This window comes from Bos taurus, chromosome 24 (genome assembly GCF_002263795.3).
Source record: "Bos taurus isolate L1 Dominette 01449 registration number 42190680 breed Hereford chromosome 24, ARS-UCD2.0, whole genome shotgun sequence".
NCBI lineage: Eukaryota > Metazoa > Chordata > Mammalia > Artiodactyla > Bovidae > Bos > Bos taurus.
This window is the reverse complement of record NC_037351.1, coordinates 23530873-23544146: the sequence shown is the minus strand read 5'-3', so window position 1 is coordinate 23544146 and position 13274 is coordinate 23530873. Positions and strand designations below refer to the sequence as shown.

Sequence of the window (13274 nt, the reverse complement as noted above, 5' to 3'; positions counted from 1 at the left end):
CAAATCTTCCCACCCTCTCCCTCTCCCACAGAGTCCATAAGACTGTTCTATACATCAGTGTCTCTTGCTGTCTCGTACACCAGGTTATTGTTACCATCTTTCTAAATTCCATATATATGCAGCAGCTTTTTACACATAAGTATAGTGAAGAAATGGCTTCCCTGGTAGCTCAGCTGGTGAAGAATCTGCCTGATACTTAGGAGACCCGGGTTCAGTTCCTGGGTTGGAAAGGTCTCCTGGAGGAGGGCATGGCAACCCACTCCAGTATTCTTGCCAGGAGAATCCCCATGGACAGAGTAGCCTGGCGTGCTACAATCCATGGGGGTCGCAAAGAGTCAGACATGACTGAGCAACTATGCACAGCACAGCACATAGTGAAGAAAAATAATTTAAAACAAACCTCGGGCTTTCCTTGTGGCTCAGTGGTAAAAATCCACCTGCCAATACAGGAGAGATGGGTTCGATCTCTGGTCCTAGAAGATCCCACATGCCACAGAATAATGAAGCCCATGCACCACAGCTACTGAGCCTGTGCTCTAGAGTGCACGTGCCGCAACTTCTGAAGCCCGAGCTGTAAAACTTGTCCTCAGCAATGAGGGAAGCCACTGCATCTAGAGGAAAGCCCACACAGCAATGAAGACACCCAGCACAGTCAAAAATAAATTAAAAAAAAATTTTAATTGCTTCTTCTAAAACAAACCTCATGCCAAACAAGCCAGATAAAATTCCCCGGCTCTGAAGCCCCCACCCCCACCCAAAGCATGTTGCTGCAGTGAGTGGGTACTTAACTGTGCACTGCTCTTGGTTGCAGTGTAATTATAGGCTGGACATTGTGAAAGCTAGAATGCCCCTTGTCTGTTGATGTAGGGTATTTTCATTGCTCCTGATATTTGGGTCCCTTTAACTTTCTAATCATCAGAACATTAGTTCATATCATATGTGGAGTTTAATTGCATGAATAATATGTTGTTATTTCAGTAGTTATTTTTCTGAATAACATCTTCAAAATAATAATCAGAAGCCTCTGGAGAATAGCAGATTGCTGATGATTACCTTGTTCCCTGTCTTCTTTCTGCCTTGATATTTTAGCTGTAATGATCCTAAAAAGTGTGAAATGATTATATTTTGAATTTCAAGGAAGCATAATTAAGGAAGATTAAATTTTGGAAGTTTCTAAACAGCAGAGTCAAAGACAAGATTAAAAAAGGATGAGATATGTTACGATGGGAGGTAACATGATGGACAGCAGAACCTTTCTGTCTTGTTCCCATTGGTTTCTTTGACTCTCTTCATTATTTAGGATGGTAGAATTTATTCATAAAGTTGCAGATCCTTTTCCCCCTTTGTATCACAAAGCAGACATATTCCTTGTATTTTGCTTCCGCTTTATATGTTTGACCAATGCTGTGAAATTCCAAACGTTGTGTTGCCCGATAGCGTTTCTGAACGTGGGTGTTGACATTTAGCGTACAAGCAACAATGCACGTTGGTGGTGCTTGACACAGCCAGCTGTTTCATATGTGTGTATTTCTCATTATTTCAGCATTCGCAGCCTGTGCTATTTTCAGATTTTTCAGTGGAGGGTTTGCCACATCCAGTGCATTCTTAAATTACACTGTTGCTCTTCTTTCTCATGAAAACAAAGAAGGTATTACTTCTTTATGTAAATCCCAAGTTAACATAAAAGCCGCTGACTTTAGATTTTACTTTATTTTTCAGTGAGGTGGAAATGAGAATTGTTCCATATTTTTAGAGTTTTCCCAAGCTTTTTTCTTTTAAAATAAAATGTTTATCTAAAGATTTTCTGTCTCTTTTTACGAGAGAATATTGTAATACATCTCTAGAGGAAAGCATGCTCACTCAGCATCTTTTGATTTCTTTCTTTTCACTTAAAGCCAAAATTGTAATTGATGTGTGATATGATCTTTACTTTCCTAGACTGGTTTAGCTCTGTTATGTTGGTTTCCTTTAATAAGTAAGTCTATTTCCAAGTGTAAGCCTGTAAGTTTCTTTCATATTGAATGATACCTGGAAGTATTAAACTTGGCAAATGCAATGTACTCTGTGTAGTTTGGACATGAGGACATTCCATGTATGGGCAGCTTTTATAGTGGACTGTATTTACATGTGCTATCTGCTTTTTAATTTAGTTTCAGTATTGCTTCTTTCTAGACTTGAAATTAAGATTTAAAGTTGTTCAATGAAATAATTCCATTAGCATTCCAACATATACCTAAGGGTTGAGTAGTTGGAGGCACCTCATTGACATCTTCCTCTTAAAATGAATCTAGACTTATTGTATAGTAAGTAAGACTTATTGTATAATATCAATGACAAATTAAAACCATGTTATAGATTGATCAACAGGGCCACCACTTGCTATCTAAAACCTGTGGTGTGGAATAGAAGTAGCCATCCTATCCTCATGTTGTCACAACAACAGATAATCTCCCTTCTCAGGGTATCCTTGTGCAGAGCAAATCTTCCATGACCATTGAAAGTGGCCTTCCTAATCATATTTTCTTGATCTATTACATGGATGTATATTTCCAGGTTGGGATACCCAAGCTTAGACAATTACAAAGTAAATTTCATTTCTCTTCTATTGTATTTCTAGTGTAAAATAGGCAGTTTTCTTGTTCTCTTGGAATTTTAGCTGAAGCTAAAAGGATAATGGATGATGTTAAGGATAAATGGATAAAGTTAAGGATAATGGGGTACACGAGTATCCTGTTGTGAAGGGGGTGCTAGACATAGTCACAGAGGACTCACTGAGAGGAAGCCAGGTGGCCATCAACCATCCCCCCAAAGCCTATTAAACCATAGCTCTGTGGTGTTCCTATTTAAGATATCTTACCAACACTGTTGTCTCTGTTTTGCAGGGGCATTTACCCAAGTAATTTGCCCAGCATTACTCAGCTCATGAGTTGAGTCTTTCTCTGACTCTACAGCCTCATACCTCACAGGCATTAAGACAGCTCTGCAGCCCCTGTTCTGCTGTAAGTCAGCCCAGTAGAGGAGGGGGATTCGAATAATTCTCAGGCAGTGGGTCAGACTCATTTATTTGGGGAGGTTGAGAAACTGGGAATGATGTCTAGTAGGTATCAAAAAGTGGTGCCTCCTGGCTGAATTTGGCTCAGAATCCTCTTTGTTTTGTCAGGCACATTGTTTAAAACAGGAAACCTCACCAAAAAGCCCAGTTGTGTTTCTTCTCTTGAGCGGTTACTCCCCTTGCAGTGGGTATGTGCTGCTGCAGTCCCCAGCCTACCCCTTGTCCTCCTCTTGCCCTAGCCAGCATGGTCCAGGAAGCATTGCATGTGTTTCAGAGAAATGTCAGGAGACATGCAGCATGTGTGGCGAGTGGCTGATGTGCACGTAGTTGCAGAAATATAATTATATAACCAAACCAGACAAACCTTGAGCAGCCAGCTTCTGTATTTGCAGAATGTATACCCCGCTGTGATGGACTCCGAACCACTTTACTGCCCACCTCATGCACATAACAAACTCTGGAGTTCTGCTGTTGCGAGTCACCCCGAACTATCCCAGACACCTCAGTTAAGTCAGCATTGTTTTTTTCTCCTCTATCCATATTCTGATCCACTTGGAGGGTATCCCTAGAGTCCACAGCCAAATAAGTCTTGTTTTCTAGAAAATGAATTGGAATCTTCAGGGTATCCTAAAATGACTCACTCTAAAATGGCTATGGATCTAGTAAACGTAATCAAAATGCCCTCTCTGATAGCTGAATCCCGATACTCCTGAGTTCAGCTGCTAGATACTAGCATCATAGTAAAGGCTTCCCAGTTTTTGCTTATTTGACCCTAGAAATGTTAGTTGGAATAGAAAATAATGCTTGTTTTTCAGAGGTAAGGCAAACAAAGTGTATATTTTTAATACACTTAGAACAGTGTTTTTTTAAATTGATTTTTATTGGAGTATCATTGCTTTATGGTGTTATGTTTCTGCTATACAGCAAAGAAAATCAGTTACATGTATACATATATCCCGTTTCCTATCCATTTAGGTACCACAGAACAATGAGTAGAGTTCCTTGTGCTATGCAGTAGGTCCTCATTAAATATCTATTTTAATACATAGTATCAATAGTGTGGTGATGGACAGGGAGGCCTGGCCTGCTGCAATTCATGGGGTCGCAAAGAGTCGGACACGACTGAGCGACTGATCTGATCTGATCTGTAGTATACATATGTCAATCCCAAACTCCCAATTCATCCCACCCCTCTTTCTCCCCTTGGTATCCGTAAGTTTGTTCTCTACATCTGTGTCTCTATTTCTGCTTTGCAAATAAGTTCATCTGTGTCATTTTCCCTAGATTCCACAGATAAACTGTATCATACAATGTTTGTTTTCTCTTTCTGACTTTATATGACAGAGTCCAGGTTTATCCATGTCTCTGCAAATGGCACTATTTTGTTCACTTTTATGACTGGGTAATAGTCCATTTTGGGCTTCCCAGGTAGTAAAGAATCTGTCTGCTAATGCAGGAGACGCAGGTTCCATCTCTGGGTTGGGAAAATCCCCTCGAGTGGGAAATGGCAACCCCCTCCACTATTCTTGCCTGGAAAACTTCATGGACAGAGGAGCCTGACGGGCTATAGTCTATGGGGTTGCACAGAGTCAAACATGATTAAGTGACTGAGCATGCACACAATATTCCATTGTATGTGTGTACCACACCTTCTTTATCCATTCCTCTGCTGGTTGACATTTGCTGCTTGCACGTGCTGGCTATTGTAAACAGTGCTGCAGTGGACATTAGGGTGCATGTATCTTTCGAATTATGGTTTTCGTCAGGGATATACCCAGGAGTGGGATCTTTGGATCCTACTGTAGTTCTATTTTTAGATTTTTGAGGAACCTCCATTCTGTTCTCCGCAGTGGCTGTACCACCTTACATTCCCACCAACAGTGTGAAAGGGTTCTCTTTTCTTCACATCCTCTCCAGCATTTACTGTTTGTTGATTTTTTGATGATGGCTATTCTAACTGATGTGAGATAATACCTCACTGTAGTTTTGATTTGCATTTCTCTAATAATTAGTGATGTGGAACAACTGTTCATACACCTGTTGGCCATCTGAATGTCTTCTCTGGAAAAATGTCTATTTAGGACTTCAGCCCATTTTTTTCATTGGGTTGTTTGGTTTTTTGATATTGAACTACATAAGCTGTTTCTGTATTTTGGAGATTAATCTTTCGTCAGTTACTTCGTTTGCAAATATTTTCTCCCATCCTGAGGGTTGTCGTTTCATTTTTTCTATGGTTTCCTTTGGTGCACAAAAGCTTTTAAGTTTAATTAGGTCCCATTTGTTTATTTTTGTTTTTATTTTCATTAATCTAGGAGGTAGGTCAAAAAAGATCTTGCTGCAATTTTTGTGAGACAGTTCTCCCTATATTTTCCTCAGTTTTATAGTATCTGACCTTAGGTTTAGGTCTTTAATCCATTTGAGTTTATTTTTGTGTATGGTATTAGGGAGTGTTCTAATTTCATTTTTTAAATGCAGCTGTCCAGTTTTCCCATCATCACTTACTAACAAGACTAGCAAAGACATAGAAGAACTAAAGAGCAAAAGTCACTTCCATGGTAGGCATATTGGGACTTCCCTGACATGCAGTGGTTAGGACTCCATGCTTCTACTGCATGGGGTGTGGGTTGTACCCCTGGTAGACAGCGAACAAGAAGATTCTGCATAGCCACACAGTACAAGCAAAAAAAGAAAGAAAGTCGACAAAGCTTTCATCACCTACAAGCACGTAGTGTTGCATTTCAGTATTTTAGAACACGCTGTACCAAGGAATAATATTCAAACTTATGAGTAGGAAATATATATTCAGAAAAAATCATTGAGACCATTGAAATGGGCTTGATATTGACTAACATTCCTTATATCTACCTTGGCTCCAGCTTGACTATTTAAAATTCAAAATAGCCATGGGTTTTTCTTTTCATATTATTGATATCTTGGTTTATTTCTGTCCAACTGCTAATTTTTCTATAATAGAGTTTTAGCTGTAAGACTTGAGGACAGCGTTTTTGTTATTTTAATAATTATTTACCACAAACATTATAAAAAGACGTGTCACCTTTGACTTTGTGCTTCTGGCTTCTAAGCCTCTGATTGTATCATCTCTTTTTTCTTTTCATCATCACTTCAAAATTTTCCAAAATACACCACCCCACCGTGCCATTAAATGAATATTTTTAAAATACCTATTAGGATTGCCAAAGGAAGAATTTGAAATCTATGTAGACTCCTAAAAAATGATCACTCTTTATATAGGTTTTAATTGTTTTGGGAAGTCTTATCTTATATAGTGGGCAAAGGTGGGCTTAATTGTAACTTAAGGTACTGCCTTGCCTTATATTGTTTTATGTTGGATTGTAGGTTAATGTCTATAAAGTGCTTGGAGTTCTTATTGCAGGGCTAGAAGAAATGTATGCAATTGTGTATACACCTTAATGAAAGAGTAAATGTTGTAAATATTTTATATAGCAAATGAAATCATGAGGAGGATGGCATCTTTATCATCTTTGTATCTCCTGTCCCCCCCGCATCCCCCTCCCCAAGTGGCTGGTACTTTATAAACTCATTTAAATGTAAGAATTGAAGAGAAAATGTCCCCTATTATTATTAGCAACAGTATCATTTATAAGAGATTTCCTAAGCTATTCACTTCCCCATCTGGTTTTAACTCTCATCTCATCTCATTTAAGTGATATTTAGTTTTACACACCTGTAATTATTTGATTTCTAAATTTTACGGTCAACAAGTTGGATATTCAGGTAAAACACTTTGCACATAAAATAGTGTTGTTTCTGTCAGCAGGGGGCTATAGTGTCAATACAGCATTTCAGGAGACGGTGACAATTATTGGTCAAAGAACATTAATCAAGTAACTGAGATGTTATAAAATTGGTAGAAATTACACAGAAACCAGGAATAAAAAGGTTGGAGACTGTCTGTGGTCAGCCTTTTACCCTTTTGAGGAGTTTTAGCATTCCTGGAACTGTGAATTTAATGTCTCTTCAATTGTGTATGCTTAAGCCCCTTTTTATTACGGGTAATTTTCTGCATAAAACGATCAGCTAGATAAGCTGTATTTCAAAACTTTTCAATGTCTTTTTATTACATTATCATCACCAGGGCTGATTCATTTATGAAACACAAAGCGCTCCCATTTGGAGCAATTTATTCTCGTATCAATCTCCCCTCACCCCCCCGCCACTGGATTTGCCAGAACGCCATCATGTTCGTGTTCTGAAGGTTAATGCCCAAAGTCAAGCAGACAGGAGCCAAGTGCTGCAAGGTTTCCAAGATTAGGACTGATTCCCTTCACAGAAATAAATGATTCCTGCCATGTTCAGTGATTTTGTGCAGCGCTCCCCACGGCTGAGTGAGTGCATCAATACTGTAGTCTTTACCTGCTGTACATACTGATGACACTCGGTGTTAACTTGATTGACTGAGCAGCCCACTGGAGAGGACGCACCTGCAAGAGAAGTGCAGACACATATATTTTTATCCTGGTTGCGAAACATTTATTTTACATTTCTTTTCTTTGGGAGTCATGGTTTCCAATTCCATGGGCTCTCAAGCCACTGCTCGGGTACCACAAAGCTCCACATGCTGTTTGGTTTTCAGAATTCTCCCGAAAGTGGTCTCAGGTTTCTACCCTCTGCCAAAGCCCGATTTTATGCTTTTGAGGGAAAAGTGACAGGAAGCTGATGCTGAAGAGTCTTGACAAATGAGTGACTCTGTGGAATTTAAGTCTGAGAGGTTCTATCTAATGACAGACAAGTGGATCATTTAATTCAGTTATGAGAAATCATTTTGACTATATGTTTCTGTTCTATTTTGTTATGATGTTTTTGTAGGCTTTGAGGCAGCAGCAGAAGAGAAGAAATGGAGTCTCAATGATGGTAAACAAGACTGTCCCTCGTGTGGTTCTGACACCATTAAAGGTGTCTGATGAGCAGTCGGATTCGCCTTCAGGTAAAGAGCTAAAATATTCTATGCTTGGCCAGTTACTCCCTCAGAGAGTTCCTCACTGAGAGAGAGATGTCATGAATTTTCTCTGAAACTGAATACTATTTCCACTTGAGGTTTCATTTAATTTTTTTTTTTTTAATGCCTTTAACTCTTTCCGTGATTCAAACCTAACCGGGCATTTTGTGCTTAAAAAAAAGCAAAAGCACGTCTTGCTCATCATCACAGGACTTCGTTTGCTAATGTCAGTAGATGTAAGGAAACGTGCGGTACTGCTAGCTGGGTTTCTCTTGCTTTGGCTTTTGTGTGAATGCTGAACTCGAATGCTGGACCACATGCTGATGTGTAATGCCATCAAAAGCCGTTCTTCTGTGGGTGTGAATTTGTTTTGCCATCCTCTGCTGCAAAGTCTAGGAATCGTTTATTAGTTTTTGTGTTCTGGCAGCATTCTTCTCACCTCAGTGCAGCCCTGACCTTTTCTTTTAATTTACCTTCTGTCACTTTTTCGGCTATGGACCATTCTATTTATTATAGATTGATGTTTGCGTTTTCTCTTCCTGCTTCAACGTAAAGTCATTCATAAAGGCATGATCTCTCCCTCTTCATCCTTCATCTTTCTCTCTTGGCCTTGCATCGTCTCCAAGTGGCAGAGTATTGTTGAAGTGTATTCATATATTTTCACAAAAGATCTGAGTGTTTCTTTTAAAAGCTATCAGATCAGTGAATGTGTTTTTGACTCCACTATTAGGCCATCTGTTCTTGCTTTTTGTTCTGTTTGATTGATTTATTGGACTTTTCTCTTTATATCCAGTAGAGGAATCAGATTGTGGCCAAAGGCAGTGTATTAACTCTTAGAAAAGGAGATTGTATCTATGGTTGGTAAAACAATTTGAGATTTTTCTTTTCAAGGACAGCAAGAGGAACATAATGACATAATAACTATTTCCTCTTTTAGGATCTGAATCTAAAAATGGTGAAGCAGACAGTTCAGATAAAGAAATGAAACATGGGCAAAAATCTCCCACTGGAAAACAAACAAGTCAGCACTTAAAGCGATTAAAAAAGTCTGGTTTAGGTGAGTGTTCGATTGACTATAACATTTCTCATTTTAGAGATTTAAATCTTGTTGAATGAAATAATAGGAACTTTCTTCTAATAGTTAAACAAGGAAAATTTTAAATCTTCCCAATTTATCTAAACCAAAGAAGGTGCTAAATAAGGCAACATATTACAGTGGAATGATTTTAAGCATGTTGCTAAATTTGTGAATGATATCGCTGGACGGAGCAGAGGCTAACGATAAGGGATTTAAAATGATATACGCATTCAAGTAATTATCTGCCAAGTCATGATTCAGTCCAACGTGCCGTGTTTTGTTGCTGCTACTGGGTTTCACTTTATTGGAATACACTGTCCTGGGGGGAGGGGGGAAATGCAACTTTTATAAAGCGTTCACTGAACTAAAGAGTACACTGTCAGAATATGCTGCAGTAAAACTACTCTGCCTTGCTTTTCATCTTATGCTGCTTGAAATATTCAGTAGTGCTTGTCTGAAAAACAGTGTACAATTGCTGAGAAGTGTGGGAGACCCAGATATTGGGTTCTGCAAGTCAGCCCCAGGTTTTCTTCTGAAGACTTCCTTCCTGATAACTTTTCATCAGGAAATCAATAGCAGCATTAGGGGGAAAAGGAATATGAAAATTGAAAAAGAGGAAAATAAATATATCCTAGGTGGAACATTAACATTCTAGACCAAACCTGCCTTACTGGATGCCTGGACCTAATGGCTTCATTTCTCTCAGTTATTTTATCTCTGAGTAAGGGTAATGATCATTGTAACATTTTGTAAAATGGTTGGTAGAAAGTACAAATTTATTGACCTGAACTTTATTACTGGTTCTGCCACTTACTTTCTTGGCAACTTAGGGTAATTCTTATTTGCAGAGTTTATCTGTTTGTACAATTCAAGCAAGATTTTAACCCATGTATTTATTGATTGAGTAAAGGTTTATTGATTGCCAACTGTATACCAAGATTTTGTTAAATTCTGGAGCATATTTTCAGTAAAGTCTTTATAATAGGGTTTAGATAGCCTTATATCAGAGATCTTTGGGAAAACAGAATTTATTTTTGCTTTAAGTTTTTTAAATATAGCATAATTATCTTTTTCATTGTTTCCAAGGCTAAATCATTTTATAGTTATTGTCTGGCCCCAAATGTGTAAGTTAGTGTATAGCCATACCTACATATATATTGAGTGGGTTGCCATTGCCTTCTCCGAATATATATTGACATTTTCCCCCTAATTTTTGAGTTTTCTAAAGTATTTTAAGTAGCTTCTGAAGTTGAAAAGTGTAATGGGAGAGTGATATGTAAAGAATATACTAAAAAGAAAAGCCCCCCAAAACATCGTTATGATACCTTAAGTAATTAAAAAGTCAGTGACCATCTGTTAAATCTGTGTGCTACCAACCTCAGGAAAGTCAACACTATATCATGAGTTTAAGAAAATTCAAGGCATGGGGACCTCTTCATTCCTTTACTTAGCTGCCTTCAGGGCTGGGAGGTAAGCAAGGCTTGTACTCTTTTCATGATCCTGTCAGATGTTTGGGTCTTCAGTCAGGATCTTTTGTTTTAATTGTCATAACCTAGGAATCCTGCATGCCACTAAACGTCTTACGCATTAACAAAAAGCAGTAAAGGCATTTTGGCTTGTTTGCTAGCAAATTTAAAAGGTGATAAAGGAGAGAGACCACTAAGTTCTTTTTAACCTGCTTTTTATTAGACTACAGAGTACTAGAAATAATGAAGCTACTTTAAGGAAGGAATGGAAGGGTAAAATCTTACCCACTCCCTGAATTTAATGCAGTGGTCTAGGTTTTGTGGGGCTTCCCTGGTGGCTCAGTGGTAGAGAATTCGCCTGCCAATGCAGGAGACCTGGGTTTGATCCCTGTGTGGGGAAGATGCTCTGGCGAAGGAAATGGCAACCCACTCCAGTATCCTTGCCTGGAAAAATCCCATGAACAGAGGGGCCTGGGAGGCTATATTCCATGGGGCCGCAGAAGAGTTGGACATGACTTAGCTACTAAACAACAACTAGATCCTTTGCCATGTTATCTCATTTACTTCAATTATATACAATAAAATGATTTTTATTTTGCACCTGAATAAACTGAGGGCCAGAGGGTGAAGGAGGTTGTCCATAAATGACATGGCTAAAGATCTAAGCCAGGGGCTGGCTGGCTCGCAAAATCTAAACTGTTATCTGGGGATATGTTCTGAATGTCTAGTCTGCCTAGACCTGTGGGCACCAGTGAAGAGCAGCATAGCATCCATGATATGATGAGCCTGCCATGGGCGTTAAAATGTAGGAACCCTAGTTACATACACAAGGAGAGCTAGCAACTAACAGATTTTCTGGCTGATCCTGTAAAATCAGACAGAGGAAGAAGGTGGGATTTAAAATAAATCAATTAATGTAAAAATCTGTCAAAAGTTACCTGAAGTTTATTACTAGGAAGGAACTGTGACTGACTGACTAACCCAGCAGCCAGCTGAATATAGTGGCTTCTTTTGTGCAGGTGAAGTCGGTAGTACTGATTAAGCCTCCCGTGTATGCCCAGCACTATAGAATGATAAGTGAAAACATGTCAAAAGAAAGTAAAACGGCCTTAAATGTAACCATCTCCAGATAGTATCCCACGTCTCTTGTAGGAAGTGATGTTTCTGATGTTCCGTGACCTTAGGGATCTTACAGAGTAAAAGATTCTGTGTGCTGTGCAACATTTTAGAATCAGGATGGTTTTATTACTTATATATATATATATATATATATAAGTAATATATATATATATATGTCATATATATATGTACATTTTGCTTCCCACTCTTTGCCATGAAGTTGTTACTTCCTTAGAAGCAGTGACTTTCCCATCTATCTTGGTAGTACTTTCCGCACCCATTATGTCTGTCTCATTTAGTAGGTGTTGAATACGTTTTCAGCGAGTTATTTATAAGTAACAGGATGGCAAGTATATTTGTCTTGATGAGTGAGGCATCCTGTAGTTTTCTGCATAGTAGGGTAGTTACTTGTAGTTGAATAAGAATGACCCTGTGCTTCTTCGGGAAGGTCTTTCTTTGTTGAACCGACACAGGGTGAATGCAAAACCAGATGAGCCCACCCAACACTCCTTAGCCAGCCAGATACAGTCATCTGCCTCTCCCACCAGTGAGACATCTAATTCACACAATTTTAGAAATGTAGCTTTAACCCTCTTTGTCTTCTCTATGGAGAGATAACTACATAGTCCTAGCCTGTTGAAATCATTCTGAATGAAAATAAATGCTGTAAGTCTATTCTACCTTCAGCTGATAATTCTGAAATTAAATCCAGTCCAAATTAGACTTCAGACTGTTAAGTCTAGAGTTTGATCCTCATTGTCAGTTTATCCTTACAGGACATAAAATACTCCTAGTTGTCCCTGAATGCTTCCTGTTGGTCTTTGGCAATTACTTAATTTGTCCAGTAGTGGAATAGGCACCCTGTCCAAGGTAATAGGTTTCAACAGGATCTTGGAATCTAAATATATGTAGCCCAGGACACGGTGAATCCCAGTGTTTCCCCGAGGACCCTGCAGTAAAGGACAGACCCCAGTACAGCCCTCCTCCGGTTCCTTTACAGGCCAGCTTTCTGGGGAGGGTTAGGAGCACACAGTGGTGGTGGCGGTGGTAATGGCAGCAGCATTGACAGTATTATAGTAGTAATAATAATAAAGCTTCCGTATCCCTCAGCTGTTCCAGTTCTGATAGTGATCTTGAAATTCTTATGAGAAATATCGATAGCACTCAGCTTGGGAACCCATTACTTTTCACATAGTTTTTTTTCTTTTTTCTTTTCTGTTTTATCTTATTTGTTCTTTGCCAGGGTTTTGTATAAAAATTATAAGGCTATTTCTCCGAGTAGCTCTCTGGCTGACATGGTGACGTGGGTTACTCTGAGTGAGTGCAGTTGAAAAAGAAAATGGATCTAAAGATCCGATGATGTTATTATTAAAAAACTCCGATGATGTTATATTAAAAAACAACCGAAACCTTGCTGGTCCCTCTCCCATTTCTGAATCATGCATGGTAGAAAATTCTAATCTGACATGCACAAAAACAAACTAACAGTATCTACAAGGCCCCTTTTATTATCTCAGGGCTTGAAAATCAGTATGGTATTAGACCACCAAACAACTAGGTGGAAAAACCACATCAGTGAGA

At 38.9% G+C, this 13274-nt stretch overlaps 1 protein-coding gene across 5 annotated transcripts in view; it reads left to right on the top strand.

The window, feature by feature from the left end:
- Positions 1 to 13274, top strand: part of ASXL3 (ASXL transcriptional regulator 3) — a 196951-nt gene that overhangs the window by 97088 nt on the left and 86589 nt on the right. For all 5 annotated transcript variants that reach the window (XM_059881015.1, XM_024984461.1, XM_059881016.1 and 2 more), the window contains exons 6-7: positions 7901 to 8018; positions 8968 to 9087. In XM_059881015.1, coding sequence (XP_059736998.1) covers positions 7901 to 8018; positions 8968 to 9087 — 238 coding nt within the window. The remainder of the gene's footprint in view (positions 1 to 7900; positions 8019 to 8967; positions 9088 to 13274) is intronic.